This window comes from Symphodus melops (assembly GCF_947650265.1).
Source record: "Symphodus melops genome assembly, chromosome: 20".
NCBI lineage: Eukaryota > Metazoa > Chordata > Actinopteri > Labriformes > Labridae > Symphodus > Symphodus melops.
The window spans coordinates 19,131,184-19,155,576 of record NC_136710.1 but is presented as its reverse complement, the minus strand read 5'-3'; the positions used below and the strand labels follow the sequence as shown (position 1 = coordinate 19,155,576).

The window sequence follows — 24,393 nt, the reverse complement described above, 5'->3', positions numbered from 1 at the left end:
AACATCACAGAGAAGCCTCAAACCAGTCCAAGAAACAAAATCTCTTCCATTCAGAAATAAGTCCCACATGCGTACTAGTGTCTGCTTTAATGTGACTTTAATAAACCACCATTTATTAGTCTTATTATTCAGTGAGGGGTCAAGATTGGGTTGCATACTGATCTGAAGTGTTTAACTCTATAGTCTCTCTCTCTCTCTCTCTCTCTCTCTCTCTCTCTCTCGTGGATGATTTGTGCCTTACAGTTGCTGCTATAAATTTAGAGATGTCAGGCCGTGTGAGCTAACTCATTTGCTCTCCCCAGCGACAGGAAGCAAACTAACGGGACACCTGCGGAGCCTCCCTGACCTTCACTTTAAAAGACAGAGCGAACACCTGAATGCATCGCGTCACAACAGTGCAGACTGAACAGAGGAGAGAGAAGATGGTAAGAGGGTAAATGAACAGCCGTGTAACTGCGCCTGCTGCGGGGACTCTTTCTGTCACTGGAATCACAAAACCATCCCAATTCATCCATAAATCCGTTCTGCTGCATAAACTCCGCCTCTTACGACTGAAATCCAATTCAAATGTTCTAATTTAAGAAAAACTGGAGCAGAAGTTTCCTGTATTATGCCGAACATAAAACTGATTTATTAGGATCTGGGAAGCTGGAGATAGATTTTTATTGTGGGGGAAATACAGCGTAAAGGATGGTAAAATGAAAATAAAGCAACTCAAGCAAGAGGTCTAATTTATGTTTGATGAAGCTTCTGGTGACACCGACCGAACCAAACGACAGATGTGTGGGTAAATAACTTCAGACCAGTTCATGTCGCTTAATAAAGCCAAGATGCTGATTTTGGAAGAACATGGGGAAGTCTGAGGTCACATGACCGACTCAGCCGTTACTATCGGGGGGGGGGGGGGGGGGGGCTGCGTTCGATTGTCTAGTGTTGTGAGTAAAATGTCCGCTGTTATTCAGAGCGGTGTCTCGACTTCATGAATGGACCGGAGATTGTTTCGCTCTTTTCTCGTCTTCTGACTACTCAAAGAACTTCACCTACACCTTCTCACACTGATGAGTGGAGTGACCATCCAAAGTAACCAAGCAACTTGGGTTTAGGCGTCCCTACCAAAAGGACACATGGGACATGTGGCTGCAGGAGCTGTAAGGAAGAGGACGAGCTGAGCCACAGCTCATATGACCAGCGGATATCAGACTTCACTGATGCAGTATTCCTTTCATAGCGCAGGAAACACTTCACTTACCTCAGGCTGTGAAAGTGTTTGGATTACGATGGTCTGACGTGGGTTCATCCACAGGAAGTCCTTGCAGCCTCCTTAATACTATTCATGAATTCAACATTGTGTACTTGTAAAATGAAGACTTATATCTGCAAGGCCTCGCGTACATCTTTGTCACTAAGAATGCCTTGTTATGTAGCGTCTCTTTCACAGTGCCTGTCTACTTTCCAATGAGGACGCTACTGAAACCCAGCCGAACTCACCAGAACACTCTGTCCTTGGTCACGCGCTCCTGCAGCAGAGTCCACTTACGTCCCAGGTCAGTGGATGCAAAGAGCTGCACACGGGGAAAGAAGAAGTCCACAATTAGACGGAAAACAAACTGGGCTCATGTAGCATTAAATTAAAGAGCGCATTAGCGCCCTATTAGCAGCAGCATGCTTTCCATGGAGGATAAATGGAGGGCCTATTTGGAAATAAAGTTTGTCCAATCAGGCTGCTGAATTTCACGGTTCACCAAGTTAGGACTGAGCTCAATTAATAATTAATCACCGCAGCGTTGGTGTGAGGGCGGCCCTAATATTTGATGAGCCGTGTGTTTGGAGCTGGGAGTTGCCTGAGCTTATGCAACATTGATCGCACCCATAATGAAAGTCTATTGATTCCTGAGAAGAACATTTGAAGCTGCAAACAGGATTCAACACAAGAACGTCTTCGGCCGTGAAAGAACTAAAAAAAAAAAAATCACAGTGGACCAAACATTCGAAGGCAGTGTGTGAAGTCCTCGCTACTCCCTTTAAGGCCCTAACACGGCGAGGACACGACAACGAGGACGATGAAGGCTTTTGTTTTGGCCAACTCAACGACGACCGCTGACGACCAACCACCGCGTACCTCGTAAGGTAGGTACGTCTAATGGGAGAATTATGAATGAATTATAAAACGCTGAAAATGGCGCTGGCGTTGTCAGCCCCGGGTCTCTGAGTGGAAAAAGAAAAGTAGAGGTGGAGACGATGGATAAAGAAACCGTACACCGAGTGAAGAGGCTTTCCCATGAAGCCTCTGAACAGCCAATCAGAGAGATGCCTTTTAACAAACGCGCTGACCGACGCAGATTCAACATGTCGATAAAGGCCGATAAGCGCGGGCTGATGAGTCGCGACGGAGCTGCGCACACGAGGGCGACGATCCTCTGGGTGTGTCAGTGTTTCCGGAGTCTTCGTGAAATCACGCCATGAATGATTCAACGTATTCAAAGTGAACGTTTCTGCTTGTGACCTCGTTAGAGATCTCACCCGGCCCTCGCACCACTCCTTTATCGACACGCACCTCTGCGGCGGCTCCCATCATCCTCCAGATAAATTATTACTTCTTTTTTTTTTTCTGTTTGAGTGGATCCCTCGCCTCCATATGCTGCCTGCCCGTATGGAACATATTAAAGCCTAATTGAATTGCTGGTTTAATTACGTGTGAATGTATAAAGTTGAGGAGGAGTTGGGCTACGTGTGTCCCTGTGTTTGTCTGAACCTGCAGACTGAACAAACTGAACAACAACGACATCTCTAAAAGGAAAGAATTACATCTATTTGACTTCTTTACTTTCTCTTCTCTTTTCAGTCAAAACATTCGGAGCCTTGTTCTGACAGCCGTGTGACATGGTGACATGTTTCCAATGTGAACGTTAGCATCAAAGCACGTGTTTGTATGTAGCTGCTGCTCTGTGTACGGTATGTGATGATTTGCCTCCAGCGAGTATTAAATAGTAAATCATGAAGTTTTCTCTGAAGTTGGTGTTCTCTAACTTCACTGCAGGTTTCTTGTTTCACTGCTCAGCCTCAGACGAACACATCTGTTTCCATGCTGCTGCCGTGCTGTGACACCCACCCTGCCCTCCTTGCAGTAGGCCAGCAGCTTGTCCTCCTCCTTCGGGTGGAAGACGATCGTGTCCGGGGTAAAGGAGATGGACTGGCGCTGGAAGGAGGAGCCTTCGTCCGTGCTGATGAACAGCATCTGATCCCTTTCGTTTATGGAGGAACCAACCAGCACCACCTGAGAGACAAACAACGGAGAGAGAACAGGTGAGAGGTGAAGGGGTGAAAGGTGAACGTCCTGAAGCGTATTCATCGCCTCCTCATATCAATACTTGTGCATGTTAATTCCCCTGCTGGCGCTGATGGAACTGATGAAGATAAATACATGCAGGGCCACGTGTGCACATTTATTCAAGGCCGTCCTCCAGGCCATAAAAACTCTCCAGCAGCCGTCCATGCTGCTTAGACCGCAGTGGCACAGTATTGATTATCTATTCAGAGTTTTATGGCTCATAAAGTGAGGGCATTAAACACGGTTCACACCACGACCTGCCAAACAACCAATCACAGTTATGTGTCTGACACCCGGCAGAAGGCTCCAATAAGAGTTATCAATAAGGACTAATGAACCAGACGCAACCTTTGAGAATCTGAGGGACTCTGGGAACCGTGTGGCCCCGCGTCCACCTCACATTTTTCTCCACACAGAAACACACCTGATTTGCTCTCGGTAGTGTTTTGTGCCCGGAGAAGAAAAGGGCAGCACGTCCTGTCTCTATGGCAACAGTCTGTTAAGTATGGCCGCTGAATGACCGGCACTGCACTGTCACTTTTTACTGCTTGATTTACATCTTAGATCGTTTATTCCTCAAGCAAACACGTGAAGTGTATTTTACATGCGACACGATGTAAAATAAACAATTATGTGAATTGTAACATGTGAACTCTTTGTAAAACAACTAGTGTTCTTAAGGTTAGAGATTGGTTTAACGTCAAAGACAATGAAGGGGTCTATTTGGGGGTCATTCCTTCAGACTGTGAAAGATAAACAGTTTGGAATTGAAGTAAAAACAGATCCTTAGGATACATTGGGGGAGATAAGAAGTTACCCCCATGGTGACCTGTAACCTTTGAAGTCATATGTCCTGAGGAACCACAGGGGGTGCAGGACTGTAGGAGAAGACGCTGATCTGAACTGTTGATCAAAGCCAAGTAAGGTGGTAAATGTTCTGATGTTGCTTTGACCGATGCTGTATAAATACTAGTGTCTTTCTTTGTTCAGGGGGTTCACCATAGGCTGGTGACTCTCCCAGGTATCATGGCTAACCTGGACTGATGCTGTTTCTTGTCTTTGTAAATTTCTTATATTACAAGCAAGTCAGTGTCAGCGGATATTTCTTCATCATCTACACATCATCGTCAAAGGAGGACTTGAGAAACTACACACGGAAATACACATTCTGTCTGGAGGCAGAAAAGCTACAAGGAGTCTCACACACGAGGAGAGCAGGTGACAGATCTGCAAAACATTTCTACAGACGGGTCGCCTGCTGCTGTCAACGCTCTCTGCTCATCGAAAACAACAGAAGAAAGAAAAAGGCGGGGCCTGAGAGTGACTCTTTAGGTATGTACGTCATCCATGTATGATGTATCTGTTCTGCTGCTTTTCACAAACTGACTGAGTATGTCAGTGCTGAAGAATCCCATTCAGAGGTGTTCACATGCTGATGCTAATATGACGCTTTTAGCAAACAGACCGCAGGAGCCGGGTATCGACCCGCCAACCTTCTGACACAGAAACACAGCTTCAGAGTTTCTGCTCTTACTGCAACAGTGCAGATGGCATAAAAAGAGACCAATGGATCAAAGACCAAAAAGTGAAAGCAGATTATTGCACAGTTTGATTAGTGTTTGGGTTTTAAACATCCAACGACGTCGAGCACACAGGACGTACAACTAGAGCCTTGAGAAGTGAACTCTGCACACTCTAGTCTTCCAGCTTCAGCATTTATTTGAAACTCCTCTCACAACACGTGGTTCCCTCTGGAGCTCTCTGATGACTCGGGTTCAAACAATCGGTTCATTGGGAGTTTAACACAAACAGCATCTGCTTTGTGAAAAGCTTCAGGGCAGAAACGTTCCAATCATGGGGAAGTTTAAATCTTTAAAAACTCACCAAGTTAGAGTCTAAACTGTCCTTTGTTTACTCCTCCACTGTGCACAACGGGAGATCTGACGTCTGCAAGTCATCTCTTTGACGAACACCCAACACATTTCAAATGAACGACTCAATGGGATGTTTTCAGTCTCTTTACCTTCCTCATTAAACGTCTTTCCTCCGCATCGGCTCGTCAGGCTTTAACTTCTCACTCCTATAACCTCCACACTCCGAGGCTGCAGCTCATTTACTTATCATATTCAATAAATTACAAGAATTTGACTGCACTGTCTGAGACACACACACACACACACACACACACACACACACACACACACACACACACACACACACACACACACACACACACACACGTTCAGCATTCTGCTCATGACTGCAGTTAGTCAGCCAGCGGAGGGAGCCTCACGTCTTGCTGGCTGCTGTACTTGAGTGTGTGTGTGTGTGTGTGTGTGTGTGTGTGTGCGTGTGTGTGTGTGTGTAACTTGTTCTGAACTAACTCCACTGAGCTACATGCTCAATTAAAGGGCCGGCGTTTGTGTTGGTGTGGCTGCCAGAGGACGAGCAGAGGAGCTGCGATGTGCTGGTTTTGTGAGTGCTGAGTGACGTGTTGGTAAAAGTCCAGCACATCCCCTGGAAAGCTGAAGGTTTGGGGCCTTGCTCAAGGACACCTGGGAGGATTAACTCCAAGACGGAAGAGTTCCTCCACTGGATTTAGGGATTAAACAAATACTCCCTCTCTCATAATCCTGAATTTCTTCAGTTTAAAGTGCTGCTGGGCTACGATAGCATCCAGAGTTTTCAGTGACATGTTGAAATATTTCATTTCTGCTTCGTGTGTCTGACACGGAGAGATTCCTCATTTAAACGTCTGTGTGTGTGGTTCTTCTTCATGTCTCTGTCAGACAGGAGCATCACTCAGCTCAACCTGCCTCAGACCGTACATCTCCACTTGAAGGACATCAATCACTTTGACCTGCTCGATGGGCACCTGGAGGACGTACGCACAAAGCCGCCCACACAGATCACATCAGCAGCCGCTGCGAGGAAATGAACAGTCAAGAAAAATCCAGTTTGATTCATTGTGAGTCTGAGAGATGTTAGAATAACGAGGTCATATTGTGTGTGTGTGTGTGTGTGTGTGTGTGTGTGTGTTGCAAATGATGAGAAAATGCAAAGTCAGCCTTTTTTTTAAATAAGCAATAAAAATCTGGACGTCTCTGCCAGAAGTTATAAAAGAGGCAAACCTAAAAATGTCAAATCCACGTGACCGTAGTTCCAACCTCGTGAGCATGTTGCAGACTTCTCTGATCATCAGTAAAGTTTCAATAATGTCTTCACTGATCAGTGTGAAAAATACCTTGATCTGTTGAAGGCCTTCTTGCTGTTTTTACTTCAGACAGGTGAATGAGGGGTGCAACATTTGTGTTTTTATTCACACTGGTTCCATCGACGCAGGTGATCCAGACGCAGCCGGGCTCTCGAGCAGATGGAGCTCCCCACAAACCTTCAGCCAGCTGATCTGGCTCGATCACCACCCGCTTCCCTGACGCCAAGCCTCCACAAGCCGACTGTCGTCCCCGTGATCACTGCCGGCCTCACTCACGCTGCGACCTCCACCTCAACAGGAAGACCAAAAAATCCTTCCTGCACGAGTAACGCCTTTAACCGGCTGGTTTGTAAAGCGTCCCGAGTTATGAATTTGCGTTTTACAGATAATGATTGACTGATCATAGAGTTAAAGGCTTTTAAAAAGGTCAAAACGTCCGCACAGACCACTGTGGGACTCCTGTAACGTTTGCATACATTCAGCCCTCTCAGCCTCCAGCTGCAGTGACTTCACTTTCCAACAAGTGGCAGTCTTGTCAAAGTGTAAGCCTCCTTCCTTTCATACTGAAGCTTCACTCCTCACTGATAAGACTGTGATCAACTTTTTGGGGAAGCAGAGAAGAAGGAGGATTGTGGGAGTTTAGCAGTCCCCCTCCTGCAGCACAACTTATGATCCCCCGCATTTAAAACACTTTGATATATTCTCCCTCCGTCGCCGCTTCCTCTGAGTAATAACTCCGAGCTGGGGGAGCACAGAGCTGCTATTGTGCGCTGCAGATAAAAGCAGACGCTAAACTTCCTGCGTCTGCTCTGGAGACCATCAGGGTGTGACACATTAAAGGGACTTATAGGAACACAACTTGGCTCCTTTTATTCCCTCAAAGAAAAAAAAAACAGACTTAAACAGCAGCGAGACGCGCTGAATCTGCGTGGCGTTTGATAATCATTGGATCGCGGCGGATCTGACGCAGAGAGCTGATCGCTGAGGGAGTCTTGCCGTGTTGACACACATCACAGGGAATCAGCTCTGTAATCTATTACAAAACAACACAATCTACTTAGAAGCTCAGAATAGCTCACGGAGGAGTGCTGGCGTGCAGCTGCAGCATGAGAAGCATGACCGTCTGCAGCCGGAGGAGGACAATGATGGTGCATCACCTCTGCATCGCATGCCTCACCTCTGAGCAGCTGAAGGGTTTTACTGCTCTTCTATACAATGGAGAAATCTTGTACATGATGCACACACACGCTCGAAGGCAAACACACCTGGAGAGGATATAATCGGACTGCTCACGTGCACAGGAAGAGCGACGAGCTGCATAAATGAAGCCGGTGAAACAGAGAGCTCCACCAGTCATTTTTAACCCCTGTTGTCGCGAATTTGCATCAAACCGCTTCGGCTCCAAATGCAGCCAAAATAGCGTCCGTATTCCTCCACTGCCGGTTGATGCACTTTCAATACAAACCTAGGAACCTTTAGCAAGCATGAGTTTGTCATAGGAGACAGAACAACATTCCCTTTGATGTGCTATTTTTATGTAATATCTATTTATGTGCCTTTTTCAAATAAACGTTCTCAACTTAATTTAGCATCGACTTGAAAGCAGAAACACGTGTAAAAAATTGTTTTTAATACTTGGAAATAAATTCAGGCGTCAAGGGGTTAAAAATCTGAAAGTAGCAAATATTTACTACAACTCAGGTGAAGACCGTGTTCACGTGTGCACATGAACAGCCGGTGGCAGAAAGTGAGCTGTGTTGCATTAACGGAGGATCATCCAGCAGATGTAAAACACACACACACACATGCATGCTCACATATGTGCTCCAGAAAAAGCTGCTTGAAACGGTGAAGAAACTATTTTACAAAAGCCTACAGCGTATGGTTGCCCATGACAACCATGCCCATGCTGGTCATGGAGTGTTCCAGTGATCATACTACCGTATGAGGAAACACGTGAGGGTGGCTGTATCACAGACTGGGGCACAAAGCTTTCAGATCTGTGTCCATTAATGGCAGCGCCCACAATCTTCTGACCGGCGCTAATTGTTGCTACGTTAGCAAAAGGTAACTTCTGCTTCCCTGGTACTGACAGATATGTTTCAACAGCTCCATGTGTTTTACAGTTTTCCCTTTATTCCAGTAAATATGAAAACAGTGTGTTTCTTTGTGTCCTGGCTTTAGCAGCAGCTCTCGATCGGGAAATGATCCCACTCAAAGATCGAGTAAGATTCAATTCTCCTCCGCCATCGGTGTTGACAAAGCTGATATCAGGAGCCCCGCTCCTTCTCGCTGTGCACCGAAAATAACGTTTGTTGTGTATTGAAGATGCTGCTGCCAGCACAGGTGCTTTATATTATGTAATTGCTGTTCACATTTGTTTGCAGTTTGCAGTTTTCAGGCACTGACGCATGTTCAATGCATTGGACTCTTTGTTTTCCATTCTCTCTGATCATCCCTGCAGTTTCCCCCCGTTGGACCTCTCTCTCTCTCTCTCTCTGTTCCAGCAGTAAAGATGGTTGAATGAGAAGATGGACATGCAATACCAACGAGGCCCGAGCTTTCTCATCGACATGTTTGTGTACACACATTAACGAGCTCATTCCGTGCACATCGTTAGCTGCTCACGGCACAATGCTTTCCACTCAATTACACACAGTATGTAAACGCTTGTGGTTCTGGTTGCCACTGGGAGAGAGAACCTGTGAGGCTGCGGCTCGATGGGCCGAGGTCTGCTGGGAATGAAGAGCAGAGAGACTGAGAGGACACCAGCAGACGGAAGGAGACGACGACGTAGCACCCGTTCAATGACTCGAAATCAAACCTCAACACTTCCTGGTAGCAGCTGCTGTTTCTGCAGGACTTTTTTTGTTTTGACCAGATTCACTGACTTCAGTCAGAGATCAGCTCTTTCAGCCCTCCAAACACCTACTTCAATTATGGAACCAATTTGAACCTTCAGAGAAGCTTTAGGATGAGACGACATTCAAAGTTGATGTAATGGACTTGTCAAAACTAAACACAACCAAAGTGGTGGCAATCATTGAAAATGCTAACACCAACTGCCTTCACTCCTTCCTGCAGGTTTTCTTCTAAAAAAATATATACTTTATTTAACCAGGTAATCAACCCATTGAGATCAGGTTAACACCCAGAGATCTGAGCTAAAAGTCGAGATTATCAGGACATGGGCTATGATGTCATAAAATGATAACTGATCATTCTATCTGTCTGCTTTAATTGATTTACATGATGCACCAACGATAAGGGCTCTCCATCAGTGTGTTCTGAGGATTTAATAAAATAGATACAAAATATTTATTTTGTATAATTTTAATATCAATCCTGCTTTCCTTGAACATTTCAATGTTTCACTCATTCAGAGGCGTCAATTCATCTGGCACCAGCAGCTGTTTCAGGCAGTGAAGATAAAGAACTCATCGTTCTTGTTGCTGATGGCCTCGTTTGCTTTCTGCAGCTCATAAAGAGTTCTCAATATTATTTTCAGGTTGTTTCCATACTCAGCTAAAAACTCCTCCCAGGAGCTTTAAAATCCTCTTCTAAGTAATGTTTTCATTTCGAGCCCTTGCTGCCGAGGTCTTCTTAGGATACAGCTGAATCTGCTTCAGTGATGCTCTGTTCACATATTTGCTTTCATCACACTTGAGAACTCTTCGACTCTGCTGAGATAATTCCTCGTGTTGCCAGAGCGGTCCCGCTTTTGTCGATATCTTCAAACGAGTCAGTCAGGCCAGTATCAACAAATGTCACTGGATTAAGTTAATCCTTCCAACAAGCTGCCTCACTATGGAAACAACAGCAATTGTCTCCTCTCTTTGTCCTTTTTTTTTTTCCCCACTCGGTCAATAAAAAAGAGATTTGAAGCGTAAGCTGAAGCCGTGCAGGAGTTGCAGCTTCCTCCCGCTCGGGTCTGTGCAGGAGAGGTGGGACATGATGCGTTTGGTTGAAACAGAGTAGCAGGGAGGTGAACATGGGCGACAGGTTGTCCTGCGAGGTGTCCGATACGGACAGACGAGAGGTCTGAGAGCGTCTACTCCCACCTTGGCTAACGCTCAAGTGCATTAGCTGGAGGAGGCCTCATGCATTATACATGTTGCTGCTGCTTTTGTACAACAGCAGAGGTGACTGAAACACGCTTCAGCTGTGAAAATCCCACATCCTGGCTCAAGATCAGAGGGAAACACACACACACACACACACACACCCACACACACACACACACACACCCTGTAAAGGGTCAGCTTTTACAAATGACCTCCACGCCAGAGTGGATTAAAAATGTAGCATGCATTTTGTGAACAAACACACCTGACTGGAGAGACACCTGTAAACAAGTGTTGTTGTAAATCTTTTTTTTTTTTCTCATTGTCCATCGAAACTTTATCTTTTCTTCTTACCGTTGCCTCTTGTATTTGTATTAATGACCTTCATAACTCCTTCAAAAAACGTTTCCCGCATTTTTATTTTTTGTGCCCTGTCATGCAAATGAGATCAATTCAATCATTTGTTCAACCTCAATATGAAATCATAATGAAGGTATAATAACTCGTCCCTTACTCACATTAATCCGTCCGTACATCCGTCCTCATGTGTTTTACATGTTTGCTTCTCTGAGTGCCGATGTAAACTGCTTTCACGTAAACTGTTTTATGACTGTGTGGTGGCGTCTGCACTTGTCTATGCAGGGGTCTGCTGGGGAGGAGGGAGCACAGAGAGAGAGACTGAACAGACTGGTCAGGAGGGCCGGTTCGGTCCCGGACTGTCCTCTGGACTCTGTGGAGGATCATGGGTAATCCCTCTCCACCCCCTGCATGACACTGTGGGGTCTCTGAGCAGCTCCTTCAGCAGCAGACTGAGACCCCCACCCTGCAGTCAGTCATTCATCCCATCTGCAGACTGTTTAACATCATCACATGACTCTGATGTTTAATAATCATCAACATCATCACTGCTGTTTTTAATCTGATCTGTCTTTACATAAGTGAAAGTGTACAGAGTGTGTATGCCTAGAATTAATTAATTATATTGTATTTCTGCTGCTGTATCTTATTTTATTTAACTCATGTAAACTTGCTCATAGCTGTTTTTTTCAACCTTTTTACCATCAATGTCGTTTATATTTCCTGTTTTCCTGGTGTGTTTTTTTAACAACCAAATGTCCATCATTGGGGATCAATAAAGTTTATCCTTGACTCTTAAGCTAACTCTGGTACAATCCATCACATGGCCTCATTTATGTTTAATACCGAAATACATGGTTCCTTTTTTTAAACGATAAAAAAAGAAAAGATTGTGTCGACTATCAAAAATGAAATCGGCTGTAAAAGATGAAATTCTTGTTCAATTAAAGTTCTGGTTTTTTTATTTATTATTTTACTGTTAACAATCTAGAGACTGCTGACATTACAGACAGAGATTACAATGCTTTTATAACTGGGACATGTGGGTTACATCTTTCTCTTCAAAGCCATCAAAAAAGCAAAAGCACATTTTACCTGAGAGAGCAGAGATGTTTCCTTCACACAGCCTGTTGTGTTATTGTGAGTCAAAATCGACTTTTTTTTAAAAACCACACAAAGTTGCACCATAACACAAAGAAACGTGCAGATCAAGACGGCAACAAGCCGGCAACTCCAAAGTTTGGCAGAGTGACGTTTGGTGGCTTTGAAGAGAGTGATGTAACAGCTGCTTCTGGTTGGGAAAAAGAAGGCTCCAAGTGGAGCAATGGAAAGGTTGTTCTCAGCGGGGATCCTGTCTGTAATGTGTCAGACGCTATGAACAAAACTCTGAGCCTGGCAGTGGGAAAAAAAAAAAAAAAGCACTTCTGATAGACGTCCTGTGATTGAACACGTTTGCCCTGAAAGACAATGATGCAGCCGTTACAGCCTGACGAGATCTAACGGTTATAACGGCAAAATCTGTAAAATGAAAAGGTCAACGTTTGCAAGCAGAAGGAGTCCCCATAAAAGGTAAAGAAAGAGACGGAGAGAGGGAGTGTGTGTGTGCTAATGCTGAGACTGTCAGTAAAGAGAGATTCAATGAAGGATAGTGTGTGTGTGTGTGTGTGTGTGTGTGTGTGTGTGTGTGTGTGTGCATGCCCCAGATTCAGTCTGTTATCTGAGCTATACTCCCTCCATCTAAAGCCTCCCAAAGCGCAGAGATTGTGACTGACAAGAGCTTGGATACACTCCCCTCTCTGTCTCTCTCTCTCTCTCTCTCTGTCTCTCTCTCTCTCTCTCTCTCTCTCTCTCTCTCTCTCTCTCTCTCTCTCTCTCTCTCTAGCGTACACATGAAAACACACTTTTCAAACAACTATTCAGAAATTAGATGCAAATGAGGTATGCTCTGGTTAACAGGGCCAAATGAAACACAAAGGTTTGCAGAACATCAGACAACACAAAGAAGACAATGTGTTTTCGTGCCCTAAAAATAAAACTGGCTCACAACGAGTAAACAATGACTTTTTTAAGGCGGATTATTTGAGCCCTTATCGGCGTCTCGGGCTTTTTTATAAATCCCACGAAATGCAGATGCTGCGTTGTGTTTTAGGATTTTAAACTCAAAGCGTTATCTCCAAACCAAATGTGCCTTTTCAGCTTCTCTTCCATGTGTAAATGAACCAGCTATCTAAATGAATCTATAATGGAGCGTGACACTTTCTTGTTGCAGCTGGAAATAAAGAAATAAACAAACAAAGGGAGCAGTTATTTTCTGGTTCTTTAACCTGCACTGGCACCGAGTTTAGCTTCTTTGACTGAGGCGAACTCAGTGTGCAGACAAGTGGTCCCTGATTTAAGACCTTCATGTTCACATTTAATCTCATGAGTTATGAAATTAGACGCATAATCTACATGACGTCTAAAGATGATCTAACAATGGTGCTTTGAGGTACCGTCAGACAGCCGCTTCACAGCACCTTAAATCTTGTGTTTTGTCAGACAATTCATTTAGCAGACGCTTTGATCCTTGTGAGAAATATTAAATAAATAAGTAAAACACAAGCAAGGATCTAGAGAAGAGGAATCAACAACAGGAAGTGAAAACAAACAGCTTCAAGTCTGAGCAGACACACAGGAAGTGACCAGAGGCAGAGCACTGTCCACTTACTCACAGACTGCAGTCGGACTGCAGAAACATGTTCTTAAGAGTTTTAATTAGCATCATGACCATCGTTAACACCTTCGTCATCATCATCCTCCTCCTCCTCCTAATCATCATCATCATTATTCGGGTTGTGGGTGTTCACAAAGACCTGGGTCTTTCGCTTTTTCTTAAAGGTGCAAAGGAGCTCTGCAGATTAAAAGGAGTTTGGCAGCTTGTTCCACCACCGGGGGGCGACAGAGGAGAAGAGTCTAGTTGGCGTATTAGGACCCTGTTATGAAGGTTGGATTTGAACTGAACAGTTCAGTTTAACCAGCTCTGAAAACACGCCCGGACCTTTCCACCTTCATGAAGGAGAGAACAATACTTTCTATATTCTATATTATTTATTATTTATTTATTTATTTATTTATTATTTTTGCCCTGAATTTCCCTCGGGATCAATAAAGTATCTATCTATCTATCTATCTATCTATCTATCTATCTATCTATCTATCTATCTATCTATCTATCTATCATATTCTGACATTTAAATGTTTTAACCCGGGTTTAGTAGATCGGTCTTATTTAAGAGTAAATTAGTTGTGTTTTTTTTGCATTCTAAATATAGATTTCACTGAGTCTCCTCTTTGATCTATTTCTCCACATTTCAACATTTGCTTGATGTTCTGCTTGGCTCAGCTGCCTCTCTTTGTCTCTCTCTCTCTCTCTCTCTCTCTCTCTCTCTCTCCCTCTCTCTGTGACGGATCTCTTTATCTACATCACTCCTCCAATATCTCCCCCGTCTCCCTCCAGGTCTCTGTCAGTATCCCTCTCTGGCTGTGGATGAGAGACGTCGGGTCTGAGCTCTCCATTAGAGGACAACGATCACACCTCAGGAAAATCTCTTTTCCTCTTTCTTTAATTACGTCCCTCAGTCAGGTGTGTGTGTGTGTGTGGGAGCAATTATTCCAGACTTAATTACATAAAGTAAAAAAAAAAAATACACCTGTCTGCCTGAAGCTGTGTGTGTGTGAGTGTGTGTGAGAGAGAGAGAGAGAGAGCGAGAGAGAGAGAGAGAGAGAGAGAGAGAGAGAGGAAGGCGCTCTCTACATGGTGTCTACAACACCTTTTCCTCTGTTACTAATGGCTGTCATTCAATCGTCAACAATCCTTCCCCCCACAACACACACACACACACACACACACACACACACACACACACACACACACACACACACACACACACACACACACACACACACACACACACACACACACACACACACACACACACACACACACACACACACACACACACACACACACACACACACACACACACACACCTCTGTCATACACTGCGAGGCATTGTTAGCGTTCATCTCCATGACAACTCTATTCTGGTCTGCGAAAACAATATAATAATGCCACAGTGATAACCAACAAGTGAGCTGAATTTAAAATGGACTATCTATTTATTGGCAGATGAAAAGTCGGACTGCAGGAACACGCCTGACCTCGCAGACAGTCGGGCTTCTTCATTAACACAGAATGAAAACGACTCCTTTAAACTCCTCACAGTAACGACAGAGATCTTTTCAAACGCACGACAAGTGCAGACTGCCAGGTGGTTTTTTTTGTTATTTGTGCTCATTCTATTCTATTGCATAACGCAGGCAAATGGGCGCCAATTTAGACCAGTCAGGTGTGAAATGTCACGCCAAGAAAAAAACACATAAACTGCTCTGGAAAGTGAGGTCACACAGTTAGACTCTGGTAAGGTGGTGCTGGAGGGTGAGTGTGTTCTTTGGAAAGCAAAAAGAGAATTTTAACTGATAGAATAGTTCGTAGTCGTGACCAGATCATTATATAATAATTAGAAATGATATGATAAAGAAACTTTCAAGGGTAGGTCGGTCATTTCCTCCACATGCTCTTTGTAAGATTTTATGTGAAACTTATGTCTTAAAGTCCTGACAGAAACTTTACAGCTCCTGATCCCCAAAATAAAGTGTGAGAGTCTGTGGACTCACTGTCAATGGAGGTTCACCGTTGGGCACAGCCGGGCACACTGATAGGCCTATCCAAACACTGGAAGAGCAACATTAAAGAAGGCAACAGCCGACACACCACAACATTATTTTAGTTCCTAACGATCCCCACTTTAGGAACCACTTTAGGGGTTTAGGTGGCCCGTAAAGATGGATTCAAAGCGGTGTTAAGGAGCACCTTAAAAGGATGTTTATGGGGACCTTAAAGCGACCACAAGACACCTTCAAACAGCCACTATAGCAGAGTTTGAATCAAACACATATTTCATTAAAAATGTGAGGCAGCCTGCAACCGAGCAGCCTGAATTTGTGTTCCGTTATGCCTGCTCTGAAAACACGTCTGGCTCGTTTTCATCTTCATACTATCAGCGTTAATTAAGCCATGAGTGGGATTCCCCTCCTGAAGATATTCTGCATGTTTTAGGCGCGGAGATTCTTGAATTCTGACAGTGCAAAAGGTTAAAATCGCAGCTTTGGCACTGGCCTGCTCGGTCACTGGAAAGGCTTCGATTTGATGATGAAGGTGTAGCTGTAGGTTGACTACAAAAAGGGTTTCTTGGTTAAAGCTTTCAACACATCACAAGGGATATATAGAGCTGCTGTTTCTATACATTCCTTATAAATGAGAGAAAGCCACATCACCAGACCATGATACATCCACCAGGCCATGATACATCCACCAGGCCATGGTACATCCATCAGGCCATGATCCATCCACCAGACCACGATACATCCACCAGACCATGATCCATCCATCAGGCCATGATCCATCCATCAGGCCATGATCCATCCACCAGACCATGGTACATCCACCAGACCATGATACATCCACCAGACCACGATACATCCACCAGACCACGATACATCCACCAGACCACGATACATCCACCAGGCCATGGTACATCCACCAGACCATGGTACATCAGAGATGAAAACATGAGGAGGAGAATACGGAATCTTTCACACGCACATACAGTAAATATGAATCTGAAAAAAAAAGCATTTCAAGTGAAGTTCAGCTGTTAGACGAAGACATCTGAATTTGTGATGCTGCTGAGATTTCATGTTGCTTGATTTCCTTGTTAGAATATCGATTGAAGGCGAACTCTACAAAGACATTTTACATCTATTTGGCTTGTCACCCAGAACTCATTCACGTCCATACTAATCTGCCACCTGCTTTATTCAGCCCATGCTCGCTGAGCCCGGAGGTTGTCCCAGCTTGCTTTGAGTGACGGGAGGGCTTCACCCTGTCCATCACTCGTCCCGTCACATAAATATATAAACAGACAACCGCGCTCTGAGTCGACCTTCTTACTCTGAGATGACTTTGACTAAACTCTGTTATCATTCTCTCCGGCTTCAATCACTGACTCCACAAACTCATCAGGAAAACTTGAACAACAACAACAACTAATAACTTGTTTCCATATTTCTCATTACTGCACTCACTCGTGGACACTGTGACGGCTGAGATAAGACGGAAAGAGGGGATCTCATGTCCAGTAATTTTGCTTCTGATTCATCTGCAAATTGAAAACTTTGTTGTTATCTCTGCAGGACATTGTGTTACACTACTCATTACTGATGGACTGTTTCAAAAAAGGACTCGACTGTATATCTATTGAAAGCATTATATTAAATTGTCAAGACACATTTTTAAGCAGCTGCATTAATGACTGCTTTCAGCCAGTTTATTGAGGAGAGCTTCCACACAAAACAAAACGTTTTTGAGGTGAGCTGCATGTGTGACGCTTTACCTTGACTTTTGTCCTGCTAATACATTTTTGTTGTAAAGTTGGGGGTGAGCTGATGGCAGAAAGTGGCCTTCCCATCACAACGTGAGCGTGCAGGATGATTGGATCAGTGCGATCTCTGTGCACCTATTAAAGCAGCTTCGTTTAGTTTGTCTCCGCTCTTTTTGTTTCTGATGTCACTCTGTCAAACGACACATAACATTTATAGAAATATTGTCATTTTAGCATCGTATAGCTCTGTTGCTTCATCTGTAATGTTGCCGTTGTTCTTTTGACTTCCTGTCTTGCCTCAGGAGACCTTCGCCCCTCAACTCACCTTCCCTGGATAATCTCCGGCTGTGAGGTGTGAACGAGCAGATCAGGAGGACTTCAGGGACCGTCCTGCTAAAATGCTCAGGAGTGCATGTGTGAAAGCAGCTCCATGTCCATGTGACAGACGAGGAGCATCTTCTTGTTGATCTGTGGTGGTCTGCAGGACTCTTTACTGTGAGCACTTCACTTTAACTGTGCAGGTGCTTTTTTTTACTGAATTAATGCATCCGTCGTTAAAAAAAAAAAGGAGGATAGCTTGACTGACCCTCACACACCTCCGTCTGCCTGCCCCGCCCCCTTCAGCTCTGCCTGGCAAAATTCAATTACCACTTATCACCAGTGACAGCGAGCTTCACTCTGACTCGCATACATATCCCTGCTGCTGGACACACACACACACACACACACACACACACACACACACACACACACACACACACACACAGACACACACACACACACACACGCACACACACACACTCACACACAGATGCAGACATACACAAAAGAACCCCAGGGAGACACACAGGAAATCCCAACAGGGTAGGTCAATCACTTTCATACTATTCTGTAATCTATTTGTAATTCGTGGTCATTTTCAAAAGATTGCTTTAATACTGTGCCAATAAAATAATGTTGTTATGTGATTGTCTTTATTACATTTAAAATGGCCAAAATGATAACATTAACGTCTGTTATATTATCGGTTGCTTCACATGAACCGGTATCTTAAGACAAAAACAAAAAGTCAAGCATAATAACCATTACCAGAGAGGATGAGGTGTGTGTGTCAGTGAATGAGTGTGTCGGCATGTTGAGTGGTATCAACCTAAACGAACATAAGCAGACTACAACATAACAAGGTGCAAATGAGGCGCTGTGACGCTGAGGGTGGATGAGACAGAACGAGAGGAGGACTGAGCTCAAACAGCCAATGCTGTGAGGTCTGCCCAGGTGTGGTGGAACACCACCCAGCAGTGACCTGCGGGGACTCAAACACACTACAGCAGGCTCTGCTGGGGCCTCATACAACCCACTTAGTGAGTTTGTTTTCTCAGAAACAAAACGGTTCCTTTAAACGTCCATGTTTGAGATAAGACGCTCAATCGGGTTTATTTATTTCAAGCTGAGCAGCATGGTGTTCTGAAGGATCTATGTTTAATACAAATCACCAGGGCTAACATCTCTGACGTGATGCATCCCCTCTCAGGGCTTTCAGCTGAAGACAGCCGTGCACAGCAGCCAAGTTTTTGTTTTCTCATTTTATCTAAATCTCTGCCTTTCCATATTTGGCTTTTTCTCTTTGTTCTGCAGTTTGAACCAGTCGGGGAGTCATGTAGGATAAACTCAACTACATCTTAGCTACTTGAGCTTTGAATCGCTATTTTCCACCGTAAGGTCAATTTTCAGCACCATGGAGAGCTCTCAGGAAGAAACGATCCCAGCTCTCAGCCACTGGAGAGCAGCCGTGGTCACCTGCCGTTTTATCACGGCGTTGGGAGCACAGAATGTGCTCGTCGCTCCAAATTCAATCATCGCTGAACCTGCCAGTTACAGAAACAGACCCGAAATGGGCTCAAACAAAAACACGAGGGTGGATAATGATCTTAATTGCCGGGGAGAGGTTTGATAGTGTCTGCGTGGGAACAAAAACCCATTAGCTCGATCATTTCACAACAGTGTTGCAGGGCACTTGTGTGCTGGAGATAATTGATTTGAACAGATATGGAGTATTTAATTGGCTGGCTGACAGTGTTTGGGGGAATTTGACGAGAAGTGGGGTTTTTTTTTTAATAAGGAGAAACTGCAGAATGGAAGACTTCAGTGAGATGTGATTCTATTTTTAACTTCTACAAAGTTCAACTCACGAGTAGAATAAATCCTGAGAATCCTGGCTTGTGCTCTTTATATGACTTGAAGTGGACTGGCCTTTCTATTCATGAGTAAAGGACCAGGATGTCACAAGGAGATCGTCGGCCATCGGTCTCAGTTGGATTGTCGGTGAGTGACATCGCCCTACCCGTCACTACCTGTTGGCCCTCCTTGGACCCTTTCACCCGCCCCGTCTGCCTTTTTCTTTTTCTTTTTTTTTGGGGGGGGGAATTGGTCTCTGTGAGAAGAATCTCTCTGATTGGCTGTTCGGAGGTTTCATCTCCAGCTCCCAACACCTGGCTTTCACCGATTTTACTCAAAACTATCGTGCACATAAAAAAAATTTAAAAAAAGAAGTAGCATCTCAAGCAGTTGTGACGTGTGTTTTCCGTCTGGTATAAGGAACAACAGGTCTGAGCAGGTGAGCGTTTCATGGGCAGGTCGAGCCTGGCAGCAGAGCGGAGGGCCTGTTGTCTCGTGCTGACGTGATTGGCTGCTCATAAATCCCAAACAATGTTTTGTTTTGGGGGAATAATGTCGTACAATTGACCTTTTCTGTAATTCTGATTCTGATTGATGGTACATTGTCAGCAGAAAAGTAAAGACAAAATTCAAATCATCAAAGTGTATGATAAAGTGGGTTTACGGTAAGATAGTAAAACAAATGCCTGCTTAAAGTTCCTCCTACAGCTTTAAAAATCCCTCAAGTGACAAACAGTGTTGTTATAAAAACGCTGAATGAGCCACCACTTCATCACTTATATATATAAAAAAAAATTGCTTTTTGATTCTTTGTTATGTGGATTTTCTGAAAACGTCCTGAACACACAACAAAACAAAACCAACGAGCTTCAATTGCCGCCATCAGTCACCAGCAGCACTGAAAGAAGTCAAACAAATGTGCTGAAAACAGAGCAAAGACAATAAATCTGTGCTGAATAAAAAGTACACTCCAGTTTGAATCGATGGAGCGCTGGCAGCTCATCACACTGCATGCTTTTCTATTTCTATAACAACGATTTTCAATTAGAAAGACGTTCTGCAGCTTAGAGCGCGTCGCCTCAAAAAGCTCAATTGTTTTTTTCTATATGTGGAGGAACGTAAGACTAACGTTTTTTCTGCTTCATGTGAAGGTTTCTCTCACATCACCTTTGAGAGGCATTCTTGTTTTCTTTAACAACGTGATACTCAGCTTACTTTGAGTGCGTGCACTGTTCTACTCATCCAGGACGCAGCTAAAGGACAGACTATCTTTAAGATCAGAGTCATCCAGCACACACCAGGATGGTTCAGATAGACTTGAAAGTTTAAAGGTGACATATTCTCCTCCTCTTCTTCAGTGTAAATAAGTCTCAGAGCTCCTCTTCAACATGTGTGTGAAGTGTTGTTGTAAATCCACTCTGATCCTGTATTTGATCATGTCTATAAACCCTTTTACTTCAGCCCTGCTCAGAACAGGCTGTTTCTGTGTCTGTAGCTTTAAATATGTAAATGAGCTGTGTCTGACCACGCCCCCTCTCTGGAAGGGCTCGGGTGAATTCGTTGCTTTCTCGCTCCATGTCCTAGGGGAGGGGCTACTGCAACATGCTGAATTGGATTTTGCATAACATGTGACCTTTGACCTTTCAATGTGTTATATGCACACGTAAACATTTTAATTGCAGGAACAATAAATCGAAATGGACCAAAAATCTCTGGCACACTGAGAATGACTTGTACTTTTACTGTGTGTTTGTTAAACTGAAACTCTTCCCCTTCATTCATCCTGACTTTGGTTTTATCAGACTGTGTGAAGACAGAGTGAAGCTGAGACGCACTAAATGTTCATCAAATAGAAAAATGGGATGTGGCCCTCCTACTTTCTTGAAGTATTTGATGAACGTAGATTGTGGAGCACCGACCTCCTGCTCTACAGATGGTGAGAGGACTAAAGCTTGTACAGTAAGTCAAACCTACTTATTCACACACCGATGGCAGAGACTGCTTTATTTGGCCATTTATTTTTATTTATTTGTCAGTACATATTACTGAACAGCTGTCAATAAAAGATGCCAGATTATAACAAAGGCAGAATTGGCTTCTTTTTATCCTCTGTTTGGGGTGTGCATATGTCTTTATGTCTGGGAGAATATTCCAGTATTTAGTTGGTTTGACTGACAGAGCAGTTTGTCCTGAAGTGGTCTGTCTGTGTGGGACGTCCCAGTCTCCGTGGACTGATCCCACCTGCTGACTTCAGCTTTACAAAGTCTTCAAAGGAGTAGGAGCAAGTCTGTGGCCATCAGTATGGACTCATCAATTCATACACAGTGATACGCCACTGGAAGAAGCAGTGGGAGCAACTTGGGGTTAAGTGTCCAAGGAGGACACATTGGAGCTGTGGCTGCAGGAGTTGGGGATCTCAACTTCAGGTTGAGAGACGATTGACTTCAGAGACGTATTTCTGTCTGTTCAGACGGTTCTTTGAGTGCTGAAGAAGTATGACTCACTTTAAGGAGCTCCTGTTATAAGAAATGACTGACATTATCTTCCCCCGTGTCTAATTGACATCACATTGAGTGACTTTAATGGAGCTATTTTCACGTTTCTCTCATTTCCTGTCAGCTACATTACTAATTAGAGTAGGCAGCTGCATCAGTCCATGCCAAGCTGTTACAAGCAGCAACGTAAAACACTTTAAAACACAATCCAAAGACCTCTCCGTGTTACACAAGCGCTCTAATTACGCCGAGATCTGGATGGAAGGTGACAGGAAGGAGACAGTTTTTCATTTCTGACCGGTAATGGCTCACATTTAGACGATGGATAGGAGACAAAAAAGAGGTTAAAAAAATATATAATGGGGGCTGGAGATTTCAGAGGAAGGCGGTGTGAGCAGGCATTTGTAAAAGAATCACTTTCATATAAAAAACCCAACTCTGAGACATCTCCCATTGACAGGCTGACATTTGAGCAGAGAGACGGTGTGACCTATGAGTGTAAAGACATAATAAGAAGATGTACCACCCTTCAATCCTCATGATGCGTCTTAAAAATAGAGCTTCTTATTACTGCACCCGATGACTAATACCACCATTATTTCTGCCGCTGCTGTCTTTTTTGGTTTGACTCTATTCCAACAAAAAAAAAAAAAACCCTCCCAGCGCTCCCAGAGATGATGAAATGCTACACGAGGTGTTGAAGCAGGAACACATGTCAAGCACTCCACTTTACATTAAAGAATCAGCGTCAGCGCTGGCAGAAACAGAGCGGATGCAGAAACAAGCTGTCGTCCTTTCCCATTAATAATTTTTTTTTTTCTGGTGGGTTCGAAGCTGCCTGGTGACTCATCTGCATATTTGGGTTGAATATCTGAAATTCAGGATCCATTACTTACTTTCACCATAACTAATATAGAGACGTGTTTTTTTGGCGACGTGTGGAGTGAGGCTGGCTGCAGAGGTTTGTCTTATTTTTTTGTCTTATGACCTCCAACAAGGGGCTCCATCAAGCACGGAGAGCGTTCACCACAGGTGCCTTCATGTGAGGACGAGAGCATGCATGAGACAAAGTTAAGATCAAAATATATCCACTTACATTCAACATCTCTTTTTATTAGTGATATTTGTGTTTTTTAAATTGACTTAATGAAACGTTGTCGGCTGTGGGTCAGCGGTGGACTCGCTCGTCTCTCAACTGGAAGCCGGGGGTTTGATCCCCACCTTCTGCAGCTTCATGCTCAACCCAAAGTTACAAGTCAGAATTAAAATTAAAAGTTAGTTAATGCATAAGTTGTTTTTTTATGTCTCGCCTTAAAAGCGGTCTCATATTGTGTCCTCGCTCTGACACAGCAGCGTCAAGTCCACCTGAATTAACAACATCCACATCTATCAGAGGACAGGAGAGAAAGCTCAGCTCAAAAGTTCGATGCCAAGATGACTTGGAATGACTTGGAATGACTCGCCAACGCTAAACATGGAAAGAAAAGAGAGATAGAGCAGAGAGGACAAACCAGGACACTCCTTTATAAAGCTTTTCACAGACGGAGACACATGAGGGAGATGACGTTTTTTTACAGTCAGTTTTTCTTTTAGGTGATCTAACATCGTTGAAATAAGCATATGTGCAGGGGCCCCTGCGTTGGAAGGGCTCCTAAGGGAGGGGATGGGTTTCTGCTGAGCGCTGAGGAGATCCAGCCAGCTCTCTAGAATCACAAACCATGAAAGAATCAGTCCGACAGACAAATGTGATTCAACTGTTTAAGTGTGAGTCAGGTAGAGCTGCAGAAACCTCCCAAAAACTTTAATCCCAAGAGATCAATTAGGAACTTTCTCTCACTTTGCGTTGCTTCTCCTCACCGACCTCAACAGCTTTAAGAAAAATATGTGTGTGTAAAATATGTGTGCAGAGAACTTCACACAGGCTAACTCTCCCATCAGTTAGTCTCACAACAGGAAAGCCTCCTCTGTGTCCATGTGCCCGAGCACGTCTCATCTCCCCTCTGCAGTCAGGCGACTTTAAGAGTTCACAGCGTGGCGTCAGGAAGGAAGCTAATTTAGTAAGTTAACTTGCTCACACTGACAGAACTAATAATCCCTGTTCACACGCCGCCGCCGCCGCCACCGAGGACGCAGCTGGAGCAACTCCGGGTCGAGTGGCTGCAGGAGCTGGGGATCGAACCCTCCACCTTCCTGTTTAGAGGCAACCAACTGAGCCACAGCCGCCCCCGACCATGTATGATTAATGTCAGTGCCTTTGAGAATCCTGCAGCGCGGTTTT

At 44.2% G+C, this 24,393-nt stretch overlaps 1 protein-coding gene across 7 annotated transcripts in view; it reads right to left on the bottom strand.

Moving 5' to 3' along the window:
• The window catches only part of sorcs2 (sortilin-related VPS10 domain containing receptor 2), a 277,922-nt gene that overhangs the window by 52,976 nt on the left and 200,553 nt on the right, over window positions 1-24,393 (bottom strand). For all 7 annotated transcript variants that reach the window (XM_079370958.1, XM_079370959.1, XM_079370960.1 and 4 more), the window contains exons 4-5: window positions 3,110-3,274; window positions 1,489-1,562 (exon numbers count right to left, since the gene is read on the bottom strand). In XM_079370958.1, the coding sequence (XP_079227084.1) occupies window positions 1,489-1,562; window positions 3,110-3,274 (239 nt within the window). The remainder of the gene's footprint in view (window positions 1-1,488; window positions 1,563-3,109; window positions 3,275-24,393) is intronic.